This window comes from Dasypus novemcinctus, chromosome 3 (genome assembly GCF_030445035.2).
Source record: "Dasypus novemcinctus isolate mDasNov1 chromosome 3, mDasNov1.1.hap2, whole genome shotgun sequence".
Lineage (NCBI taxonomy): Eukaryota > Metazoa > Chordata > Mammalia > Cingulata > Dasypodidae > Dasypus > Dasypus novemcinctus.
The window spans coordinates 103289215-103313239 of record NC_080675.1 but is presented as its reverse complement, the minus strand read 5'-3'; the positions used below and the strand labels follow the sequence as shown (position 1 = coordinate 103313239).

At 47.8% G+C, this 24025-nt stretch overlaps 2 protein-coding genes across 3 annotated transcripts; one reads left to right on the top strand and one right to left on the bottom strand.

Annotated features, from left to right (window-relative positions):
* Positions 1-1285: 1285 nt before the first annotated feature.
* NUTM1 (NUT midline carcinoma family member 1) lies at positions 1286-11243 on the top strand. Its single transcript, XM_004446552.3, has 7 exons — positions 1286-1370; positions 3397-4105; positions 6040-6168; positions 7410-7549; positions 7998-8284; positions 8545-8661; positions 9020-11243. Exons 1-7 carry the CDS (start codon positions 1355-1357, stop codon positions 11030-11032), a joined length of 3411 nt encoding a protein of 1136 aa, XP_004446609.2. The 5' UTR covers positions 1286-1354; the 3' UTR covers positions 11033-11243.
* Positions 11244-12132: 889 nt separating this feature from the next.
* LPCAT4 (lysophosphatidylcholine acyltransferase 4) lies at positions 12133-20152 on the bottom strand. Of its 2 annotated transcripts, XM_004446553.5 has the most exons (14): positions 19564-20152; positions 18351-18493; positions 17810-18030; positions 17319-17431; positions 17130-17190; positions 16787-16845; positions 16551-16585; positions 15937-15991; positions 15750-15832; positions 15352-15477; positions 14883-15015; positions 13336-13434; positions 12809-12965; positions 12133-12519 (listed from the first exon to the last, which is right to left on the bottom strand). In XM_004446553.5, the coding sequence occupies exons 1-14, from the start codon at positions 19675-19677 to the stop codon at positions 12344-12346; spliced, it is 1575 nt and encodes a 524-aa protein (XP_004446610.2). In that variant the 5' UTR covers positions 19678-20152; the 3' UTR covers positions 12133-12343. The 2 variants fall into 2 exon arrangements, with proteins under 2 accessions (XP_004446610.2, XP_058149829.1); XM_058293846.2 differs by lacking the exon at positions 17810-18030 and having other exon boundaries at positions 19564-19686.
* Between the last annotated feature and the right edge of the window lie 3873 nt (positions 20153-24025).

Here is a 24025-nt window from a genome sequence, read left to right as displayed (position 1 = left end):
ACCCACTTCTACAGGTATTTTGAATGTTAAAAGAACGTAAAAATTCTCCTTATAGGACTCTGGCTTAAAGAAATGAAATCAGAACCAAGAGAGCATTACAAAAATGATCATTGCAGCATTATTTGTAATGCAAACACATTGGGAACATATATTAATTTTATAACCCTCGAAACCTAAGAACTTAAAAAAAAAAAGAATATAGCTTGCTTTTGCTTGTAGTTGCAAAAAATATCTCTGCAAGAATTCACAAGAAAGAGACAATTGGTTTCCTCTGGAATGGAAAGCTCTGTTACAGGGGAAGGGAGTGGGAGGAAGGAAGACTTGTGACAGTATGTTCTGCTTTGCAGTTTGACTTTTGAGCCATGCTAATGTATTTATCCATTTGTCCTGGAGCGAATAAATCAAGAGACCTCCCAAAGTCCTATTTTATATCTGCTTTGTGATTCCTTGCCTTGTGGAGACAACCCTGACTTTTCTCTTGGAGGCTGGTGGGCTCAATTTCTAAATCTTGAGCTTGCACGGGCCCCCAAGGCTTGCAAGGAATCCATTTATTTTTAAAAATTCAATTAAAATTATTTTTTTAAAGTTTAACAACAAGAAAACAATTTAACAAACAAAAGGAAGGACTTTCTAGTCTTAAAATTTTAGGCTGCATGGCAGTTTTTTATGCAGTGAGGCTTTCGAGCAGAGGGAATGATTGGTAAGACTGGGCCTGATGTGGACTGCAGCGCTTATGATAGTAGACCATTTGGGGACTGCAGGACAGCTTTGCAAGGAAGTGATATGCAAGCACTCAAACATCCTGGATCTTCTGAAACCTAATTTCAATCATTTCGGTTCCCTTGATTCAGTATGGGGACTATGTGGTCTGAATTTGGTTTGGAAAATTTGGCCATCATTGAATTAACTCAAGGGTCTACCAACAACCTGCTATTAAGAGGAGTCAGTTACAGAACTTGGGTGGGGCTGAAGGGGCAAGCAATACTAGCTATGTTGGTGAAGAATTAAAGTGTAAGGGACCAAGAAGTAAAACTGTAGTGTTGGAAATAGAATTTACAAATTGCCCTGGAAGGTACATATCAATTGTGTCTCCAAATCCTAGCTTGTATTGCTAAACTCTGGTTATTGCTTACTTAACAGAACCCTAAGTGGAATATTTCCTTCAATCCCACCCCCTCCCCCACTGCAGAATGCCTTGAGTCCTAGATTCTAGTTCTATTTTGATCCGATTTTTACTTCCCTTCCTTGGATCCTTGTGTATTTACTGGAGCCAGGTTACTCTCTGGGTCCTAGACCTGAGTGTCTCATTCTGGAGGCTTCCAGACAGCTACAGTTAGTGCCCAAACCTGAAAGAATGGCTTCCGATGGAGGTAAGTCTGCAGGTGGCAGTTGGTGAAGCTTCCTGCCACTTGCTCAGACCCTTGGGGATTAAAATTTGACACTTTACCTGAGGAAAAGCTCTTTGGGCTAACTTAGAGGAGGAGGGGGTGCTAGACACCCCCAAAGACATCATGCTTGGGAGAGCTTGGGAGGAAGAATGAACGATTAAGATTGGGGTTTGGGGAAGGAAGAGGGCTCCTTGGGGATGGATCATGATGCCTCAGAAGAAATACACTAGGTTGAGAGAAAGGATAGCAGTTAGAAACTTGATTTTCTGGAAGGGGGACCAAATTAATGTATGTTTGTACAGCAGGGACAGAAGTATGTAACACAGAAATGGTTCAAGGGGAAGGTCCTTTTCTTTAGGTGCCTGCTCTAGGATTTTGCCCTGAGAAAACTGAGCTGAGGCCACTCTCCATTTTATATGGGGGAGGGAGGGGGATGAGGGGACAAGCTTAGCTGAAAAACTGTTCAGTGGGGTCATCTGTTGCCAGGTCTACAGGAAAATGTCTTCCCAAAAGCTAACTGGAGGGTACTCTGCCCATGCTTAGAGCGTCACAGCAACTTCCAGCTCCAGAGATGGCTCCTCTTTCTGTACGGGCCCTTGACACATCAGGTCCTGGTTAACTCCAACTGGGAAGAAAACTGGAACTTCCGGATGCTCTGAGTTTTTCTACCTTTTGTAGGATTCAGGTCTTCAAGACCCATTTCATTTTATTCAGTACTTTCTGGCATACTCCCAGCCCTCTGCTCTGCCCTTGAGATGACAAGCTTGTGTATATTTAGTCCATGTCTCCTTCATGGTCAGGAAGCAGAGAGTGAGTGTTGTCAGTTTGCCAGTGGAATGTACTTTATAAAAGGGGGAGGAGATTAGCATGAAATTAGACAGATTATTTTCTATTATCATTGTTTAAAGTCCTGGGGGATACATATCCTGATTAATTAAGTACATGTTTTGTATATTTATCCTTAGTCTCCGCAAGAGCAACTCAAGAGCAGTAATTGGGCTCCAGACTTCATTATCCCTCTCTTAGTAACCGCCTCAGAGTCTTGTTCTTAGTCAGCCCTAAATTTCTGGTTTTAGGGTCTCTAAGGAGGAGGACTGCAGGCAGTCTGCAGTGCCAAATTTTAACATGTCTAGCAGCTACTTAAAGCTCTGGGAGCCTGCCCCCCTACATCTCCTACCCCTCACTCATTTCCTGGTCCTTATCTAATCTCTGTAGTCATTCCTGGCTATTTTAACAAAATTTCTGTGAACCAAACATCTAATCCACACACTAGCTCTTGGGAACAGCGCTTTCGTGAGTGCCAGCAGTGACCACAGAGCAGCTGGGAGCAGGGTTTAGGTGGTTTGAATTTGTTTGGAATGGGTGGGAATAGGAGATATACTTGGGTGCTGCTGGGATGTATCATGAGCTTCAGCGGTCCTAGGGTCCTAGGGTCATTGTTTCCTGCTAGAAGATTACATCTTTCTTTTTCTGTTGTTTTAGATTAGGAAAGAGATTTGTAAGAAGACAGAGGGGGTGATGGGTTCAATAATCTTTTTGAAACTGCCTCCTTCTTAAGGGACTCGTGGACACCTAGAGAAGGGACAGAATTTATCCTAGACTAGGTCCCTTACCTGCTTGATAGCCTGCTAGAAGCTCTTTTCCTGCAGAACTCGTGTCAATCCCTTCCCTACGGAGCTGGCAGGGGAGGTCTGCCAGGAATTTTCTTGGAGAGGCTCTCAGGGGCAGAAATGGCTTGGGCTTGTCTCTTCTTGGCAGACAGGGGTCTGGGTGTTTTGTTGAAAAGAGAGAACCTTTTCCAGAGCAATAGTTTTCAACTGGGAGCAAGGAACGTCAAAATCACTTGTGAGGTCATTTGCGAACAACTCAAGTTTCCCAGTCATAACTCCTATGTCACCTGTTGAGAATCAGTGCTCTATTTCTTCATTGACCATAGGGGAGCCCAGGTGACCTAATCTCTGGTCTCCTTTTCTCCTACACCATTCCTTCTTTTTCTTTGTCTCAACAGCATCTTCATTGCCTGGACCGGATATGACCATGAAACCTGGCTCCACCATGTCTCCTTTCACTGCACTTCCCTTTCCCCCACCTACAGCTGGCCTACCAGAACAACCAACCTGGGAGCCACCCTCACAGCCCCCCACCCCTTCAGCATTTTCTCCAGGCAACCCTCTGATGCTCTCTGTTTTCCCCAGCCCACTGTTGGTGACAGGGGATGGGGGCCCTGGCACCAGTGGGACTGGGGCTGGCAAGGTTATTGTCAAAGTTACGACAGAAGGGGGGCCAGTTGAGCCTCCTGCAACTCAGAACTTTGTCCTTACTCAGACAGCCCTCAATTGGATTACCCCGGGAGTTCCCTGTGGGGGCTCTGAGGGTCCTCCACCCAGGTTCCTGCCGGCCTCTAATGTGAAGACCTTTCTGCCTGCTAAGATTTCCGGGGTGAGCCAGGAGGGGCCCTCAGGCCTTCCTCTTCAGGTTCCTCCACCAGCTGTCCAACTGGCTCCCATAGTCCCTCCAGAGAAGGTTTGGCCAGGGCCACACAGGGCTCCTGGGGAAGGAAGCCCTATGGCTGCCGGATCCAAGCCCTCACTGGGTGACCTCTCCTATACCTCCAAGGGTGTTTATGAGAACTTCCGACGCTGGCAGCGCTACAAAGCTTTGGCCTGGAGGCACCTATCCCAAAGTCCTGATGCTGAAGCTCTTTCCTGCTTTCTTATGTAAGTGGGGAGACCTGAGATTAATTTCCATAGGGCTTTTAAATAAGGAGAACTTTGGGATGGGCATTTGAGGTTAGGCTATTTAGGAATACTTGAAGGTAGGTCATGAGGGTGATGGAGATGCTATGAGGAAATAAAAGCACAATAATGATGATTTGAACTTAGGTCTTTGACTCCAGTTGCCATGATCCTCCTGTTCTATCTTACTACCTTCTGACACTTGAGTCAAGCTTGCCTGTCAGCCAGAATAAGGAGTGCGGGCCTTTCTTGTGTGAGGGTGCGGGGATGGATGGTGCAGGCCTGGTAAAGAACTTTTGTGTGTGCCGCCCCTCTGTCATTTTATTAAGGGGAATTCAAACTGAAATGGGGAAGTGGGAGAGTGTGCTTAGTGGTCAAGGGAGGGCCTGCATGCCACGACTCACTAGATTTGTAATTCTAGGCAGGGCATTTAATGTCATTGACCCTCAGTTTTCTCATCTAAAAGGGGGATAATTATATATACCTCAGAGGGTTGCTGAGAAGATTAAATGAACTCATGTATGTAGACTGCTTAGTAGAGTGTCTGCCATGGAGAATGCCCCATTAAATGGTAGTAGTCATTATCATCATTATTATTGTTATTATCATTATTATAAAAAAGACAATCTAGAAGAGGAAAGGAACTCAAAAAAGGCCAAAATGTCCTTACTTAAGAGTTTGGATGAAAGTTAGCCAAGGAATCTGGGGTCATGGGCTGTCTGTTGTATTTATAAAGCAGTCATTAGTCGTCTAGGGAGTTTTCATTTCCTCCCACCAGACCCACCGCCTTTCTCCATCCTGCACTATGCCCTTTTAACATTTTGTATAAATCACTATATATGGATAACACATACTGCATTTAACTGGACTTTATTTTAAAAATTTACATGTTGCTCCTCTAAGGGCTGTACTCCTAAAGTAATCTCCCCCTCCACTCGACCCAGGAGCAAATAAATCAAGGGCCTCCCTCGAAGTCCTCATTTTATATCATCTTATTGACTCCTTGCTTTCTCGAGACAACCCTGAATTTGCTCGTGGAGACTGGCAGGCTGAATTTCTAAATCTTGAGCCAGCACAGGCTCTCAAGGTTTGCATGAGAGCCATTTATTTTGAGCCTGGTCTACTGTTTCTCTCCACACTCAAGACCTTTGGGGCAGGATCTCCCCCAAAGTGTAGTCCAGACTCTCTGCAGCAGAGTCACCTGGGTAGCTGCTAAAATGCTTGGTTCTGGAATCCTGTGCTTGAGGTGCTGGAATCCATACTTGTAATAAGCACCCCAGGTGATTCTGATACACAATGATGTTTGAAGATTCAAAGGGAAGACAGACAAAAATGAAGTCCTTACTTTAGCCTGGACTCTTGATTTCTTCTGGATCAGAAAGTACTCAGGAACTTTCCAGAAGTGAGGGTGGGAGTGTTTAGTATTGATATTTGACTGTGAAGGGAAATCCCAGAGGCAAAACCACTTAAAAAGCAACAAATAATATGCAACCTTAATAGTTAGAGATTCATTTGGGTTTGTGAGTATCTTTTTAAAAGACACTTTAGCAAGAGACTTTGGGCAAGGTTCAGTCTATCTTATAGTGAATCCCATTAATTTATTAACACAAGTACTTACTTCCTAATGCTTACTTGAAGATAGCACTGAGAATTGGGGATGGTAACAGTGGTTGATTTTTAAAAATCTGTTTGATGTTGTGTGAGATTTGCAAAATTCAACTGGAAGAGAGAGATTATGCTTAAACGAATGTCTGGGAGGTTGGGTGGTCTGAAAGTGTAACGGAAGTGGGGTGTGACAGGGGCAAAGGGCACATTAGATCTGATGGGGAACAGGGGATGTGTGTTGAGGTGGGTGTCAAGACAGGTGGATGGGAGGGTACACTTGGAGAACATGACTGACCCAATGGGGGTTTTAGCCCAGTGCTTCGTTCCCTGGCCCGGCTGAAGCCCACTATGACCCTGGAGGAGGGACTGCCAAGGGCTGTGCAGGAGTGGGAGCGCACCAGCAACTTTGACCGGATGATCTTTTATGAGATGGCAGAAAAGTGAGTCTGACGATCCCTCATTCTCCTGAGGGGGGATGTGTGGCCAAGAGTGGTAGGGGGAGTTAAGAGAGGCTTGGGTCTGGTTTGTGCGTGATTATTAAAAGGGATATTAGGAGGTGGGGCATAGGCTAGGAGAGAGTCTCCTGGATCCTCGAAGGTTTTTTTCTCTCACCTCAGGCTGCTGCTTCTACCACCTTGATTTTTGGGTTTTTTTATCCTATCTTCTCTTGGAGGCTCTCTCATCTCCAGATGTTGAGTCTAAACAAGTCTCGATACTGAAGGTCTTAGGATGGAGTTGAAGACCAGTAGATGTAAAAATCCCATGCCCTGGGAGGGACCTAGCAATGAGAAGATAAAGCCTAGTGGGCAGGTTCCTTCTCGCTGATCAGGTAGCAAGTGGCTATTCGTGCAGAGCTTTGGTGCCCCCCCCCCCCATTCCCTCCTCTGGAAATAGTAGCACAGAAAATCATTTACTCTGTCATCCCAGGGAGGGGCTGGTTCTGGAAAAGATTGGTCAGGGGAAGCCAAGGTCCTTTACATGATGAGTACTTTCCTGGCTCTTAGCCCATTTCTCCATGATAATCTCTTTGGTTAAAAAAAAGAAAAAAAATTACAAGGAAAATGAACCATTTTCTCCAAGCTTAGCTTCCCACTTTCCCCCAAAATCTTCCCGACCCTTTCCTCCCAGATTTACCTTTCCAGTGCCACAGTTTCAGCCTCAGAATTTCAGGATGTCAGCACGGCCTCCTGGTGGAACTGCCTTGAATTGCAACCCTGGGCCCTGTTTCAGGGTGTCAAATGGCTTTGTGGTTAGAGGGGGAGGCCCACATAGGGCCTTGAGGAGGGGCCTACTTGTGGGATCCTGCCATGTTGTTGCATAGGCCCGCTTTAATTGAACAAAGCTGTATTAAGTGCTGTTATATGACCTCTACGATGCTGAATGAGATGGGGTATGGAAAAGAAGTGAAAGCTCAGCTCTGTCCTGGAGAAGCTTACAAGTTCTAAATTGTTCATTTTTTAAACAAGCTTCCTAAATGACAGCTGCAGGTGAAGGAACAAAGTGGTAACCCCACGAAGTTGCCTGATAATGTTACTTGGCCACTGTTCAGTGGCTCTGTCCTGGGTAACTTGACTCAGGCAGGACTTTGCCCAACTTCCTTTCTTAGCCATGCTTGACTGCTGCCTGGTGTAGCCATTGGCCTCCTCCTTAGCATTACCTGTGCCTTCCTTACCCTCTGCAGGTTCATGGAGTTTGAGGCTGAGGAGGAGATGCAGATTCGGAACACACAGCTGATAAATGGGTCCCAGTGTCCGCCTCCAGCAGCCCCTCTGAAACTTGATCTTCCTGCACCCCCAGCCCCTGAGGTTTGCCAGCAGCCAGGTATGGCCATCAATTCCAACAGGAGCCAAGTGCCAAATCTCAAAGGGAGGTGTGAAGAAGGTGGTCACAGATTATGGAAGGCATTGCCCTTTCATCTGCTACTTTTCCTCCAGGGAGTGATATTTGATGTTTCAAACAGAACCCTAAGGTTTTCAGGTTCCCTTTATTCTGAACTAGGTATTGATTTTGGACAAGTAGACTCTCACTCTCAGGTGGGGGCCCAAATACCTATTCTGCCTATGAAATAGGGATTGGATTAGGGACTTCTTGGAATTTCAGGGGTTTCAAGATTCTCATTCATTGGTTCTTAGACTCTCCCACCTCCTAAATCTTCTCCTATGGCTGGTACTTTTTTTCTACTGATTGTTGCCCTTAAAAGCAGGGTCTGGAGGTAGAAGTCATGGCTTCTGTGCCATTTTCCCTTTCTCCTTCCCATCTCTTCCCTTAGTGTACATTCCCAAGAAGGCAGCTTCCAAGACACGGGCCCCCCGCCGGCGGCAACGCAAACCCCAGAGACCACCAGTTCCTGAGGCACCCAAGGAGATCCCACCAGAAGCTGTGAAAGAGTATGCTGACATCATGGAAGGGCTGGTGGGGAGTAACTCAGTTATGGGGGAGAGAGATGGAAAACAGGAAGAGGAAGAGCTACAGCAGGAGGAGGAAGGGATGTACCCAGATCCTGGTCTCCTGAGCTACATTGACGAGCTGTGTTCTCAGGAGATCTTTGTCTCCAAGGTGAGCTTGGCCTGGAGGTCTGGTTTCTAGCAGATTCTTGGGTGTGGGTACTCCTGGGAACCAAAGATCTGGAGGTCTTTCTAAGGCAGTTAGGAACTAGGCTCTATCCCTTAAGTCCTGAGAAGCAAGTGAGAGTTATAGCTGGTGGTGGTGATATTTTTTATCCCCCTGCCCACCCCCCCCCAAATGGTGATGGGAATTGGATGCTCATAGTTACCTCCTGTGAAGGACTCTCACATCATGTTTCCTTCTGTTCCCAGGTGGAAGCCATCATCCACCCTCAATTTCTGGCAGATCTGCTGTCCCCAGAAAAACAGAGAGATCCTTTGGCCTTAATTGAGGAGCTGGAGCAAGAAGAAGAACTTACTCTTGCACAGGTAAACCCGGGAGGTAGGGAATATCAGAACAAGAAGCCTGTATTATTTTATATAACCCTATATTCTCATGGATGGTATGGCTTCTGGAAAAAAACACCTTTGGGATTGGGGGTTCATGTGCAGAACAAGTAGGCAGGTAACTATGGAAAAGCAGGAAACAGATTTTAAGTGTTCAAAGCTTGGGATATGGCATGGGGTGGGGAGTGGGGAGAAGAGCTACAGTATCTGTCTTTAATACCATCACTTAATCCACTTGCTTGCCTTCCCTACCCTGCCCAAATACCATTTTCCCACCACCCACTCAGCATTTCCTGTTACAGCCATGTGCAGAATTGGTATCTGTCCATTTTCCTTCCAGTTGATACAGAAACGACTCTTGGCCTTGGAGGAGGAGGATGCAGAGGAGCCTCCAAGTTGCAATGGAGCTCAGTCGGACTCAAGTCCTTCTGTTTCTGATGAGGAGGAAGATGGGGGTGGTAGGCTTCAGCCCTCCCCTGGGCCTCGGATAACTGGGGGTACTATTCACCTTGAAAAGGCTGCTTCTCCAGGAAAGAGGGCAAGAGAAGTGCCTGGTGGGCGAGAGAGAGTACCAGATGGTCCAAGAGGGATACGCCGGGATGCAAACACTCTGTCATTCTGCAGCAGCTGGGGCCTGCAGCTTGAAGTTGCAGCCCAACGGGGAATTCGGGGATCCTTGGGTAGAGAGAAAAGAGGGTCTGGGAAGGTTACAAACCAGGCATCCACATATCAGGATGGCCACTTGGGAGGAATGGGTTCCCCTGGGCATTCCCTGGTGGCTGATAGGACTTCACAGGCCCTGGCCCTTTGTTGGCAAGAAGGCCCCCAGCTGGAGAGAGCACCCTGTTTGGCTGTTAGAGTTGCAGAGTCAACTCCTCTGCAAGATCAGGGGTTAGAAAAACAGGTTTTGGGGCTTCAGACAGGACAACAGAAGGGGGACCTTGGAGTGTTTCCTCCAGGAAAGGAGCCTTTAGCTTTGCCCGAGGAAGGCTCTTCAGGAACCATGTGGGGAGATGACACAGGCCCTCCCATGGTTCAGAATTATGATCAGAACCCTTCCCCGAGCATCGCAGTGGACAGGAACAGTGCCTCTTTCAGTCCAGGGCTTTGGCTAAGCAGTGAGATGGATGCTGTAGGCTTGGAGTTGCCCTTACAAACTGAGGAGGTCATAGAGAACTTCCAAGATGGGGAATGTGTAACTGAGCACCAGGGAGGCTGCCAGGCACTGGGCCCCAGAAGCCACATTTCTCAGTGTCCTGGAGAAACCATACCACCTGGGGATGTAGAGAGCAATGCAATTCCCTCTGGAGGCACAGCTGCCCCAGTAAAGAGAAACTACTGCAGCTTGCCAGGTCCTCTGGGGGCCAGCAGCCCTGCTTTGAGGCCCAAAGAAAATGGAGGACACAGCCCCAAGAGTGGAAGGGACCCCAGTGATCTGTGGGCTGGAGGTTGTTCCCTGTTGCTGGAAAGCAGAATTAGTGCCTCTACACTGGAGTCTCCCCAAAAAAACCCCCTGCCTGCATGTCAAGGCAATATCCTTATCCTGGCGACCCAAGATGCCTCCTCCTTCCCTGAGACCAGCCACGATTCAGGGAACAGAGGCAATTCCATATCTCCTCTGTTGGAAACCACAGAGCATGTCAACATACCAGCTGTTAGAGATGGCCATGGCCTACCACTGGGGGTCAGTGAGGACACCTGCCCACCAAATTTTATTTCTTATGACACCCAAGGAGAGGGTGGGGAGGAGACTGATCTATCCATGCCTAAAGATCTTGTTCCCTTACCAGGGAATCTAGAGTCTTATACCCATGGAACCCCCAAAGCAACATCTCCTCATCAGGGCCCTGAAAGCACTTCCCCTAGATGGGGACCTAGGGATACCTTAGTTCTGAAAGAAACCTCTCCTGTTAGTGAAACACGTAGTTCAGCAGATGGGGCCAGCAAAGAAAAGGAGAAAGAGGAGGACAAAGAGGAAGATGAGGAACTCTCTAACTTTGCCTATCTCTTGGCTTCTAAACTTAGCCTGTCACCACAGGGGCTTCCCTTCAGTCCTTGCCCTACTTCAGGCTTGCCCTCTACAGGAGGTCAAGGGGTCCAGAGAGCATCCCACTCCCTCTCTGCTGAGGCAGAGGGCCTTGGCCAACCTTCATATCCTGCTGCCAAGTGTGGCAAACAAGTTCTAGTTGGAGGCGCAGCTGCCGTTGAAGAGAGGCCTCATCCAGGAGCTGACCTCCAGGTCTCCAGAGAGAAATCCTTGGCTCTGGGAGTGGTTCGAGCCCCACAGCCTCGTAAAAGAAGGCGTGACAGTTTTGCCTCAGGGAGAAGGAAGAAGAGACGTCGTAGCCAGTAGAGATCTCCCATCCTTTCCCACCTGCCAACACCTAATGGGCACCCCAGAGTTGATTTCACCCCTGCTGCACACCAATGGAGACTCAGCCAAATGTTTTGTTGTTCTACGAAAGTGGCAAGGATGGGGGAAGAGGTCAGACTGGCTAAGATGGAGATGGTCTCTTCGGAAGGGGAAGCACCTTTAAAAGGAGTTGTATGGGGAAAAAAATTAATAAAGATGCTTTTGTTCGAAAATGCTTGGAGCATCCTTCTTCTGTACTCACATCTTTGCTGCTAAATGGAATAAGATATTGTAAAGGAGATGGGTATAGTCCCAGGTTCTGTGGATCTACAGATAACTTACTTTGTCTCCAGCCTTTTGGTGGCTTCCTGCAGCCTCCTCTTGGGAACACACTGCTTTTCAGGCTGTATTAAGTCCCCACCGATCACTTTATTCATTCCCTCTTCCCAAGCCCAGGCTTGGTTTTGGGAATCCTTCTATGGGCATCCTCTGGCTCCCTTAAAAAGTTTATAGATGGAAAGATGCTTTTTTTTTTTTACCTGTCAGATCTCCAGCATAACTATCTAATTTTCTAGATCTAATTCTTCATAATTGCATGTATACCTGGCACCTTTTTTTAGGGATAGTTAGGACAGTCTAAACACAAGGTACTTAAATGGCCCCAGCTAATCCAGTGGCAGAGAAACTCTCCTGTGTGGTTGGTCTGACCTGGCAGGGAGGAGGCTTGGTTCCTTGTTGACACAGCTCTTTGCTTCCACTACAGGAGAATGAATCAAGTCTCAGAAGGATTATTAAATATGAAATGACAGCTATTTTTTAATCTCTAATGAGGACAGTACAAGAGGGAATAGGCTGAAAAGAGGTTCATGAGGAAGTCTGTTAAAATGTGTGTATATAAGATACGGTAACAAGAGGGAAGGATATGAAATCTCTGAATAATTTTGGTGCAGGAAACAGCCCTGTCCAACTGGAAGAGAGGATGATTCATCCAATTATGGCAAAGAGGACTGACCTTGGGAGCCTCTGGGATCTTAAAATGAGCAGCACGCAACCCATATCTTTTTCCTTCTCAACTAATGATAACATCAGTATCACTGAGCTTCATTTTTTAAATAGATATATATTTATATTTATATATAAAATAGTTTCTTACAAAAAAAAATTAAAGTCAACTTAAAAAAACAACAACAAACAATAACAAAAATTCAACAGCAGAGATGGGGCTGAGGTGAAGGGTTGGCTCCTGTTGCTGCTCTGAGTCTGCAGGGCTGGATGTGGGCTGGGGAAGACAGGTGAGAAGGGGTGAGGGGCTCAGTCGTCCTTCTGCTTGGGCGCTTGCACGGTCCCATTGGCCAGAGCAGGTGGGTGGCCTGGAGATGAGGCATTTGGTATCTGGGAGGTGCCTCGAGGGTTGTGTGGGGGCCGCAGGTAGGTGTTGAAGAGCTTCCCATAGAGTGGGTCACGGAGGGAGAAGTTCTGGAACTGACCTGGGCGAATAAGAGATGGGGAAAAAATAAAAAGATCTAAGAATGAGGGGAAGAGGATATCCCTGCTCCTTTCTCAGAATTGATAGTGCTCTCTCCCTCTAATCTCTGCTTAACTTCTCAAATCCAGGTTTACATCCTCTTTCGCTTTCCTGCCTGACCCCTCACATGCTCTGATCCCCAGCAGTGCCTGCCAACCCTGGTTTCACCAAGCCTAGCACTTTCTTCTTTAAGTCCCAAGTGCTGGTTCTGCCCTCAGTGCCTGTGTGGGACTAGGAAGGCAGTGACTCACAGAGGGATAGGCCTTGGCTGGGCTCCACCTGGCACAGCTCTGCATGCAAAGTCATGGCAGCAGGGCGGGGTGACCCCAGTAGCAGGTGCAGGATGGTGCTGAAGCCGTCCTTGTACAGCAGGCGGCCAGGTCCCTCGGCTTGCTCCTCGGCAAAGAGCTTGGGAGAAAAGGGAGGCAAGTCAAGCCATCACCCCACACTGCCCTGCAGGTTTGCCAGACAGCCTCCTCCTGTCACCTTCAGTTTTCCTCTTCCAAGAGTGTGCCCTACAGTGCTCCAACCAGCCCCACCCCTCCCCGCCCCAGTCTCTAGGGCCTTTTCAGCAGAAGTTTGAATTTCATAGCCCTACCTTCTCCCCATTCCAGCCAGGACTCAACAGAGAGATACTGGGCCTTGACAGTTTAGGTAGTGTGGCATTACATTGGACACCAAGCACTTAATGTCTAGAAGATACTGGGAATAGCATACCACCCAGGCCTCCTGGTAGCTGAGTATACCCACCAGGCACCCCCATCCCCAATCCTGGTACCTCAAAGGCAAGGCGGGTCAGTTCCTCAAGGCTCCTGCCCCCATCCAGAGCTGCCAGTGCAAGGGCAACATCTCGGAAGTCCGCCAAACCCTCGGCATCCTGAAGGGTGAGAGATAAACCAGGGTAATGCAGGGATCATCCCTGGATTCTCTCTCTGGCACTGTGGATTTTGGTCCCTCCCTTTTCTCAGCAGGCATGGAATGACCTCACTGACTGCTTCCCTCAGAATCATTACCTCCAAGCTCCCTAGGATGCCCAATGCTTCTCTCAGGTCATGGGCTCACTCAAGCTACACTCGAGTCACCTGGTAACAAAGCTCTCCCATAAAGGGATCTCCTAAGAATGTGAGGGAATTCCTCAGGAATGCTAAAGTTACCGTCAAGTTTCTGACATGCCATCAGAGGGCACTGTGAACCCCAAGCTGGAGAAACTGGTTCTCTCCCTGCCTATATGGGAGAACTGGTCTGAAAGACTGAAAGGGGCCATTGGTATTTCTTACAGAAACACAGGAGAATGTCTCCTGTGCCAGTACTAAGGGGGACCTTGGCGTTTGGGTTTTTGGTTCTGCTTTGCCACTGGCTAAGTGGGGAAGCTCCTTTCAGGGATGTTCTGCCCCAATCTAAGGAATCAATATACTTGTATACTTTCTATCCCTCTATACTGAGGACCACTGTCTGCATCTCAGATCAAAAACAGCTTGAGATATTGTTAGTTGTTTGTGATCATTAAGACTCTTAGGATTATTACAGTTCTTTAGGAAAACCTGGTTAAAGTCCCTGGAAATATATGGTTTGCCAAGAATCATAAGAAACTTCAGAAATCCCCTAGAAAAGCTATGGGAAATTTAAGAATCTGCTCAAGTATGGCAAATATTTCCAGATTTCAAACTCTTAATATATAACCTGTCCAGTGTTGTTTCTTTTTGCTGCATCAACTTGTTGTGTCAGCTCTCCATGTGGGTGGCGCCATTCTTAGGCAGGCTGCACTTTCCTTCACGCTAGGCGGCTCTCCTTGCGCATGGGGCTCCCCTACGTGGGGGACACCCCTGCGTGGCAGGGCACTCCTTGGGCACATCAGCACTGTGCATGGGCCTGCTCCACACGGGACAAGGAGGCCCATGGTTTGAACCGCAGACCTCCATGTGGTAGACAGATGCCCTAACCACTGGGCCAAGTCCGCTTCCCTAGTGTTGTTTCCTCCACGTCATCTTCTTGCCTAATTTTCATGACACTTCTTCAAAGACCTTCACCCAGTGACCCACAAGGTCATATGATCCCCTACTTTGCCATCTCTAAAATGGCTTCAGAAATGTATGGACCTCAAGTTACTTCTTTGTACCTCCCTACAATGATTACAACAATGCTCTTCAGTGCACTAGATACTCATGTATAAAAATGAGTAACAACAGCTGAGAGAACACCCAGCGCAGACTCCAAATTGGCCATCCAATGTGATTGATGTGGCCACTCAGTTACCATTCTAAATCCTGAGCATGTCAGTCTGGGGTAAGCCCTTGGGTTCTGCCCTCCAAGAGTCAGCTCCCTTACCTGCTGGAAGTAGCTAAAGGCACCAGACACCGTCTGAACATCAGAGAGCTGGAGTTGTCTAGCAAACTCTTCCTGGCTGATCATTCGACTCCGTCCTGGCTCTGCCCCAGTGTCCACACAGCCAGGGGATAGTCTATAAGGGAATTATTGAAGGCAGAGAGCAGGCTCAATTTCTGTATTCATACCAACCAGCCAGACCTTGATTCTCCAGCCTGAAGAGCTCTTCCAGCAAAATTCGGCTGGTGTGTTCCTAAGATACTCTGACTCATAGTTCCTTGACAGCTTTCCTTACCTGTGTTATGTATCTTTCTTTTTCTTTTACTCTATTATCTTTTTAAAAAATTCCTCTCTTCACATATTTTTCTCTAAGACCTTCCCTTCTCCTTCCCTTTTCTCCCCCTTTTTTTCTTATCCTTTTTCCTTATCCATATGTGACAATGCCCATCCTCTCATCTTTGAGGTCACTTACCCAGCCTTTCGAAGCACCTTTCCCAGTTCCCAGAGCTGTGGCTCCAAAGCCACCTTCAGCCGGCCCACCACGATCACGGGCAGGTTCCCAACAAACTCACATTCGGTGGCTGGAATGCCCAGGGCCCTACCGGATGAAGAGGGGAGGAATGGAAGGGGAAGGAGGCAGAAGAATCTTCTGAGTGTTCATTTCTGCCTCTGGCACTCTGGCCTGAAGGCCAGCAAGAGTAGGTCAGGCCCCTTAAGTTTCTCCTTCTCAGTCTCAGCTGTCCAATAGCCCTTTCCACTGCCCATCTCTCCCCCCAAAACCTATCATCTTTGTGCAAAACCTTGGTCCTCCACCTTGTGGTTCCTGTGCCCTACATATCTGCCCCTGGAAATACTTTGTGGGACACTCACTGTGCCATGACCCTCTGGACATTGTTGGCATAGAGGGTGGGGTCCCTGCTCTCCTCAGGGCTGGGGTGGTACACAGGGAGGAACTGAAACAGACATGAACACTTCTGAGGACCACTCCCACCCTCTCTTCCCAGGGTTTTAGGGGTCTGTGGAGGTCTACTTTCCCATCCCTCCCATGGGGTCATACCTCTACATCCACGATGCTGCAGGGCTGAGAGGCTGTGAGCCAGAGAACTTTGAGCCTAAGAGACGAGAAACTTTAGTTGCTCACCAATCCCAGCTGCCTAGCCATGGGTTCTTCCTACCCCAAGGAGGGGAGTGGGAAAGGTGTGCCCACTGATATAGAATTGGACTCTTAGCCATACAGTCAGCTGGGTTAATATGCAGTTGGGAGACAGAGGGAAGGACCATAAGGGTGGAAGGGAAAGAGAGAAGAGCTTTGAGGGATATGCCAGGTGAAGGATACAGGCAAGAGGTTTGGGGAATGGAAGGAAAGGCAAGAGGCATGTCTGGTGGTGGAGGCTCCCAAGAAGGGATGATGAGGGGAGAAAATCACTTAGGAACAAAGGAAATTAAAATGAACTTTAATCACAGCAAGAATGATTTAGGTGGCATAGCTGAAAATTCTAGATTACATTGAGAGATCAGTACAAAACAGAAGGAAACGGGCATCTCCTTTTCTAGAATTTTTCAGTCCTAGAATGAAGATGGGCCATTGACATTGTTGAGATGAGAAGATGGGCCAGGAATTCTCTGATGGACAATGCTCCCCACCCTTACGCCAGGGACACCACAACTCACACTCCAGGGCCCCTCCATGCCCAGCTGGTAGTGTCCTATGGGAGAAGCAGAAGTGAGGGGGAGAGGAACATGATTTTTCTTCCCTGGAACTGGATTCCTTTCGAGCAGAGGTCCTGACCTTGCCCCCAGTCCCACCCCCACATGCACATACCATCATCGTGCCAACAGTTTTCACTTATTCCCATTTAGGGTAGATTCGTGCACCCCATTCCACCCTTTCTTGAACTAAGACTCACCAGACTGTTGGGGTAGCGGATGAGGACAGGCTGCACAGGCACCCCTGCGATGAAGGCTCCTAAATCCCATTTCCACCCCCAAACCCCCAGGCAGAGGTTAGTGCATGAAGTAGCTAGAGGAGATGAAGTGTGGGGATCTGGTACAGTTCCCAAATGAGCATCCTGCCCTAACCTTGTTCCATTTCATGGACCATTTTCTCTCTGGCTCCTTGAATTTTAATCAGCTCCGACGTTCTCTGTCTTCCTTACCCTTTGTCCCTCCACTTGGGTTATTCCAGAGTCCCTCCCCAAAGCTGATGCTCCGTTCTCCTACCGCCCTACCACCCACTATCATCTTATTCACCTGGTTTGAACTTAAGCAAAGCCTTCTTGTTGGAACAGGTGCCCTCAGGAAAGAATAAGACCTGAGGGGTAAAAAACAAAACAAGGGACCAGAATGAGGTGGAATGCGCTGAAGGGGAGGAGAGAGGAAAAAGAAGCCACTTGAAGAGCACATAAATGGTCAGAGGAGGGTCTTAAGACCCTTACCCACCTGGGGCCACTTGCCTCCTGAGGTTGCCCGTCTTCGGACCTCCTCCACTACTCTACGCCGAGAAGCCGGGTCATGCCGGGATACTAGGATGGCTTGGTTGAAGCGAAGAAGGGCTGGGGTTGGGAGAGGAAATGAGGAGTCACATGGTGCCTATCTGGGGGTATTGACATCAGACAGCCTGCCCTTGCTCATTAATCTGAATGTTTCTCAGTTATCCCTTTGCCCTGGGACAATTCCTTTATTATATGTTGTCCTTTTAGGGAACTAAACAGAGTTCCCTCCAACTACTTCTGTATGCCCTAGCACTCACAGCCCAAGAGATTGGTACACAAATCATGTTAATTTACATTTCATTTGCCATCACCAGTCAATATTCCTTCTAATTTGTCCCTCCCCCCTTGAGGCCTGTTTTTCTCTCTATACTGCCTCTAATTTCTGACCTTTATTACCCAGAGTTGTCATCCCTCCCTTTACCTGTTGAATTCTCTCACCTCCAATGACAGGCACAGAAAGGTTCTCAGCTCGGGACACAACCTTGGGCAGGTCACAGGGCAGCAGAACAATGGGGTCAAAGAAAGTGGAGTGGGGGGCAGCAACAAGGACAGGGGCCTGAAGGCGAGAGGCCCGCTGGCCCCGAACACGAATCCGGAGGAAACCCAGCAGGAAAAAGAGCAGGCGGCTCAGGCCCAACACCCCATTGTGGCACACAGTCCTGCCAGAGTAAGGCTGGGTATCAGTGGAGGCAGAAATTCCCTCATTCACCCCCTAGTTTAGGTTAGTGACAAAGTAGGGTGCCTCTCTTTTGCCCTCAAATACTCAGGGAAAGGGGCTGAAGTCTATGGGCACTTTGGGACTTATCAGGGCCTATCCCTTAGGAGTTGAGCCAGATGTTAGCCTGGCTGACTCATCTCAGCTACCCAGGCTGGGAAGGACAGCTCAGGGCCCTCCCTCCTCTTCTCAAAGGGTTTGCAGAATGGATAGCAAGGAAGAGAACTGAGAGGTGGGGTCATTGGAAGGTGATTCTCCACTTACTTCCTCCATCCTGTAATTGGTTCCCGAAGCTGCTCCTCAGTAAGACCAGCGACTTGCAACCAGGCAAATGGCCACAGGAGAAAGAGGACAATAAAGGCCAGAAGCACTCGAATGGGGGCCAGCAGGGTACCCAGGAGGCAGAACTGAAGAGGGTGGGAGAGAATGCAGCATCAGGACAGAAGATGCTCCCTCCAAAGCTTCCCCTCTCCCACAAGGATGGACCCAAAAGGAGAGCCACCATTGACCCCCTGTAGATAAGAAGACAGGTGGTGAGGGACAAGAGAGAAGACTGCTATCCAATGTGGGATATGAAGATGCCAACAAGGGCAAGAATTTTGATTAAAGATTACTAGGATCAGGGGCCTCATTTTCCTATCTCTCAGTTGGTCTCTTATCACAACTATAAAAAAACGAATGTCATAAAAGCTATCTAGCACTCTCGAGGGCTCTTGGTCCACTTCTCAGGCTGCAGGCCAGTCTCTAGTTCTGCCCTGGAGCAGTCCCGCGGTCCTGCGGGATGAGGGAGAGCTGGCAGGGTAGGAGTTGCCAAGAGGCAGGGTGATTCCATCAGCTGCCTGGGGACAGTGCAGGTAAACAAGCCAAGGCCCTGGAGCCCGCTTCAGGGAAGGTAATGACAGCACAACCTTGAATACTCCCTCTCCACACCACCTCCCAGTTCCCCTAGGCTGGTGCGGCCCTCCACTTCCTGAAGCCAACCTCCTTCCCCAGCAACCTCCTCCCAGCTGGGAGGTGCTGCAGTGCAGGGGGTGGGGGTGGGGGTGTGGAAAGAGGGGGTGTTGGAAGGGCACAGGGACGCAAGCTCCGGGCCCAGAAACCTCCTTCTCCTAAGAGCTCGATGGAAGCACTCAGCACGCCCCCGGCTTCCGTGGCCTTCAACTCCCTCTTAGCCCGTCTGCCTCCGCAGGATGTAATCCGCATTCCCCCGTGTCCTCCATCTCTCCTACCCTTGGGTCCCCTGCAGTCCTCCATCCTCACCTACTCAATTATTCCACACCTTCGAGCCTGGCTATCTGCTAAGCCCGCGTATGTCCAGGACTCCTCGCTCCCTCCCCCACGTGCGCTCCCCCGACTCACGCTCCGCAAGCCTCTCACCACCTCTTTCTCGGATGCCCATCCCCATTTTGGTCTGGACCCTAAACGGCCCCATTTTTCGATCTCCGAGTCCTCACGACGCCCTCTGTCCACATCTTACCTTAACCCTTTGGAGGCGGGAGAGATGTAACTCATGCACGAAAGGGTTGGGGGGCGCTGGGGGGTCCGGAGTGGGGTTGAGGGGGGGCCAGTCCCCCGGACTTCCCTGGCTCATAGCGACGCGAGGAGGTGCTAGGGAGGGATCCCGGCCCCGGGCCCCGCTCTGTAAAGCAGCGGCAGCTGCTGCTGCAGCACCGGCGGCGGCAGTCTGGCCCCCGCCCCGCCTAGTGCGGGGCACAGAGGGGCGGGGAGCGTGCGGCGCTGCCGGGTCCGCGTTGTCAGGGCGCCGGCCGAGGGGCGGGGCTTCCAGCGCCCAGACGCCCCAGTTCTTCCGCGCCCGCCGAGGCCCCCACAGCCCCTCCGGCCATTCTTCTGCAGCGGTTGGTTGGTGGTGTGCGGGACCAGCCTGCGGGCCCGCCCCGGGCCTTGACTCTCCAGTCACCGCGGTGTAAAACTTCGCCTTCGCCTCCCTGCAGGCCTTCGGCTCGGAGCGGGTGTGGAGCCGTGAGGTGGGCGCGGAGCTGAGCGCGCCCTCGGTCCCCGCCCAGGCGTCGAGGTCTCCAAGAGCGCAGATCAGGGCGGGGCTCCCGAGCTAGAGGGAAAGGAGGGCTCGGTGCGCTGTGCCCGGAGGCGGGCGGCTCGGGGCTGGAACGGGGCCCCAGCCGCCCTTCTTCGCAGACCGACCACCTTTCCTTACTGGTCGCGACGACGCCATCGCGCGAGGATTTGAGGGGCTCGCGCCCTCTGGCGGCCGCGTTGTTCCTCCCAACTGCGCATTTGTGTCTTGCCTTCTCTGGGTAGGGCTTCCTTTACTCGTGTGAGGATTTCTTAAATCCGTGAGGCCCCAACACCCCCCATTACGCTTTTGGCCCGTACATCTCGTATGAGCCCTACAAGGCCTGCCGAGGTGGAGGCTGTGGGATTCGTAGCAGTGGGAACCGGGAAAATCGGGATGCTTAGGATCCCAGAGATCCCTCTTTTTATCTCTTAGTCTCTCCAAACCTCTCTTCTCTGTTTATTTTCCTCGGTCTCTGTCTCTCTGTTGCGTGAGAGGGAACACAATGAACAATGAATGAGAGAGGACGACGTTAATTACCATCACCCCCCAAACTCCAAACTATCCTAGAAAACTCATAAACTGGTCTCTCTGGTTGTCTGGCGATGGTGGGAACAGAAACCGGGGCATTGGGTGGAATTTGAGATCCACTGCCAGTAACACAATCAGAAAGATAACACCTATGACAAAAAGCCAGGGCAGAAGAACTTCACTGTTTGTGGAAAGAAGGTGCCTTCAGTTCACCTAGTTTTATTTCTCTTATCTACCCAGCGAATGGCTGTTAAGGGAGCTGAAGGAAGCAAAGGAAGGAAGAAAGCCTCTCCAGGGGGGTATTATGAGAGATCAGCATTTATTTCAATTGGACCAATTTCTCATGAGTAAGAGTGTCTGCTTTCACTGGCTTCTCCTTAAAAAAAAAAAAAAGCAGTTGTAGATTTACAGAAACATTGCGGAATATGCAGAGATCTCATATAGCCCTCTCTCACACACGATTATCCCTATTAACATTTTACGTAAGTATGGTACCCCTGTTACAATTCGTCAAACAATATTATTATGCTCTTAACTGTAGTGTACTTTTAGGGTTCACTGTTGTACAGTTTTACAGAATTTTGTGTATGTGTGTGGTAACATACAACCTAAAATTTCCCTTTTTGAATATAAAATTCATTGGTGTTAATTATGTACACAAAGTTGTGCCTCCATCCTCATCATCTACAGTCAAAATTTTTTTATAATAAAAAATGTGGGGCGGTGGACTTGGCCCAGTGGTTAGGGCATCCGTCTACCACATGGGAGGTCCGCGGTTCAAACCCTGGGCCTCCTGCACCCTTGTGGAGCTGGCCCGTGTGCAGTGCTGATGTGCGCAAGGAGTGCCCTGCCATGCAGGGGTATCCCCTGCGTAGGGGAGCCCCACACGCAAGGAGAGCCGCCCAGCGTGAGAGAAAGTGCAGCCTGCCCAGGAATGGCGCCGCACACACGGAGAGCTGACACAACAAGATGGCGCAATGAAAAGAAACAGAGATTCCCATGCCGCTGACAGCAACAGAAGTGAACAAAGACGACGCAGCAAATAGACACAGAGAACAGACAAGGGGGCGGGGGGGGGGGGGAGGGGAGAGAAATAAATAAATCTTAAAAAAAAGTGCATTAGTTGTATTTTTTCCCCATATATCACTCGAAATTGCCAAAACTTTTTCATCACTCCAGAGCCTCCATACCACATAAATATTAACATAACCCAATCCCTTCACCACTCGGCCTCTGGTAACCTATAATCCAGCTTCTGACTTCATGAATATACATATTTTGCTTATTTCTCACAAGTGAGATCATACAATATCCTTTTGTGTCTGACTTATTTTGCTAGCATGTCTTCAAGGTTTATCCATGTTGTAGCATTTATCAGAACTTCATTGCTTTTTAAAGCTGAATAATTTTGCATTGTATATGCCACATTTTGTTTGTCCATTAATGGAAACTTGGGTTGCTTCCATGTTTTTGCAGTTGTGAATAATGCCACTCTGAACATTGGTCTATTCAAGTCCCTGCTTTCAATTATTTTGGATATATACCTAGAAGAGAGATTGCTGGGTCATATGACAATTCCATACTTTTTCAGGGATCACTATACTGTTTTCCACAGTGGCCAGACTGTTTTACATCTCCATCAACAAGGAATCCTGTTTTTCCACATCTACTCAAACACTTAGTATTTATTTATTTACTGTCTTTTAAAAAATGTATTAAGCAATTTTATTGACATATATTCACATACCATACTATCTATCCGAAGTGTATCATCACTGGCTTTGAGTATAATCACAATTTTGCACATTCATCACCTCAAAAAATTTTAGAGCAATTTCATTTCTCTGAAAAGAAAACTTCAGCACCACTTAGAAGTCCTTCCCCAGCCCTGCATAACCACTAATATAATTTCATCTTTATAAATTGACTTATATTTATATTTTATATAAACAGAATCATACAATAGGTAATACTTTGTGTCTGATTTCTTTCACTTAGCATAATGGTGAGCTTTTTTTTTTTGTCTGATATAAACATCTTGTAACACATTTTTTTCAATTTCAAAGAAAAATGGTCATATATATGTAAATTTACCCATATTCATATTTCACATGCAGTTTTACTATGCTATATAGTCCCATGTTACATTTTTAAACTTTCCTTTTAGTAATATACATCACCTTAGACTTACCCTTTAAACCACTTTCATGTCCACATCATAGAACTGCTAGTTAAAAACATTATGTTGAACTTTTACCTTTTCTATTCATTTCAAAAGATGAACACACATTCTTTTTACCAATTCTGCATAGATTAACCTGGTTCCATTCTCTAACCTCATTCCATTTTCTGGTGACCCATATTCAAGTTACCAAGATTACACAATACATAATAGTGTTATCATACAGTATTTGTCCTTTTGTGTCTGGCTTGCTTCACTCATCATAATGTCCTCCAGGTTCATCCATGTTGTTATATGCTTTACAACTTCATTTCTTCTTGTAGCTGCATAATATTCCATCGTGTGAATACACCACAGCTTTTTTATGCATTCATTGGTTGATGGACACCTGGGTGGTTTCCAACTTTTGGCAATCATGAATAATGCCACTATGACCATCGGTATGCAGATGTCTGTTCGTGTAAATGCTCTCAGTTCTTCTGGTATATACTCAGTAGTGGTATTGCAGGATCGTGTGGCAAATCTATATTCAACTTCTTTAGGAACTGAGTCCCAACAACAGTGAATAAGTGTTCTTATCTCTCCACATCTTCTTGAACACTTGCAGTGTTCTTTTTAATAGTGGCCATTCTGATAGGTGTGAAATGATATCTCATTGTAGTTTTGATTTGTATTACCTTAATCATTAGTGATGTTGAACATTTTTTCATGTGTTTTTTTGCCATTTGTATTTCCTCTTCGGACAGATGCCTATTCAAGTCTTTTACCCATTTTAAAATCAGGTTGCTTATCTTTTTATTGTTGAATTGTAGGTTCTTTTTATATATCATGAATATTAAGTCCTTATTGGATATGTGATTTCCACATATTTTCTCTAGTTGAGTCAGCTGCCTTTTTGCCCTTTTGACAGATTCCACTGAAGTGCAAAAGTATTTAATTTTGAGGTGTTCTCATTTATCTATTTTTTCTTTTGTTGCTCATGCTTTGGGTGTAAGGTCCAATAACCCACCACCTACCACAAGTTCTTTAAGATGTTTCCCTACATTTTCTTCTGTTGTTTTATGAGCCTGGCTTTTATATTTAGGTCTTTGATCCATTTTGAGTAGATTCTTATATAGGAAGTGAGATAGGGGTCTTCTTTCATTCTTTTGGCCAAGGATATCCAGTCTCCCAGCACCACTTGGTGAAGAGACT

Bases quoted from the DNA above. Each gene is read 5' to 3' on its own strand.
- NUTM1 (XM_004446552.3), top strand. The intron at 8,285-8,544 runs GTGAGCTTGGCC...TTCTGTTCCCAG, and splicing joins AGGAGATCTTTGTCTCCAAG to GTGGAAGCCATCATCCACCC. The intron at 8,662-9,019 runs GTAAACCCGGGA...TTTTCCTTCCAG, and splicing joins AAGAACTTACTCTTGCACAG to TTGATACAGAAACGACTCTT.
- LPCAT4 (XM_004446553.5), bottom strand. From the start codon at position 19,677: ATGAGCCAGGGAAGTCCGGGGGACTGGCCCCCCCTCAACCCCACTCCG. The intron at 18,031-18,350 runs GTAAGTGGAGAA...TTACTCTGGCAG, and splicing joins CCAATTACAGGATGGAGGAA to GACTGTGTGCCACAATGGGG. The intron at 13,435-14,882 runs GTAAGGGAGCTG...CTCACCCTTCAG, and splicing joins CCTTTAGCTACTTCCAGCAG to GATGCCGAGGGTTTGGCGGA.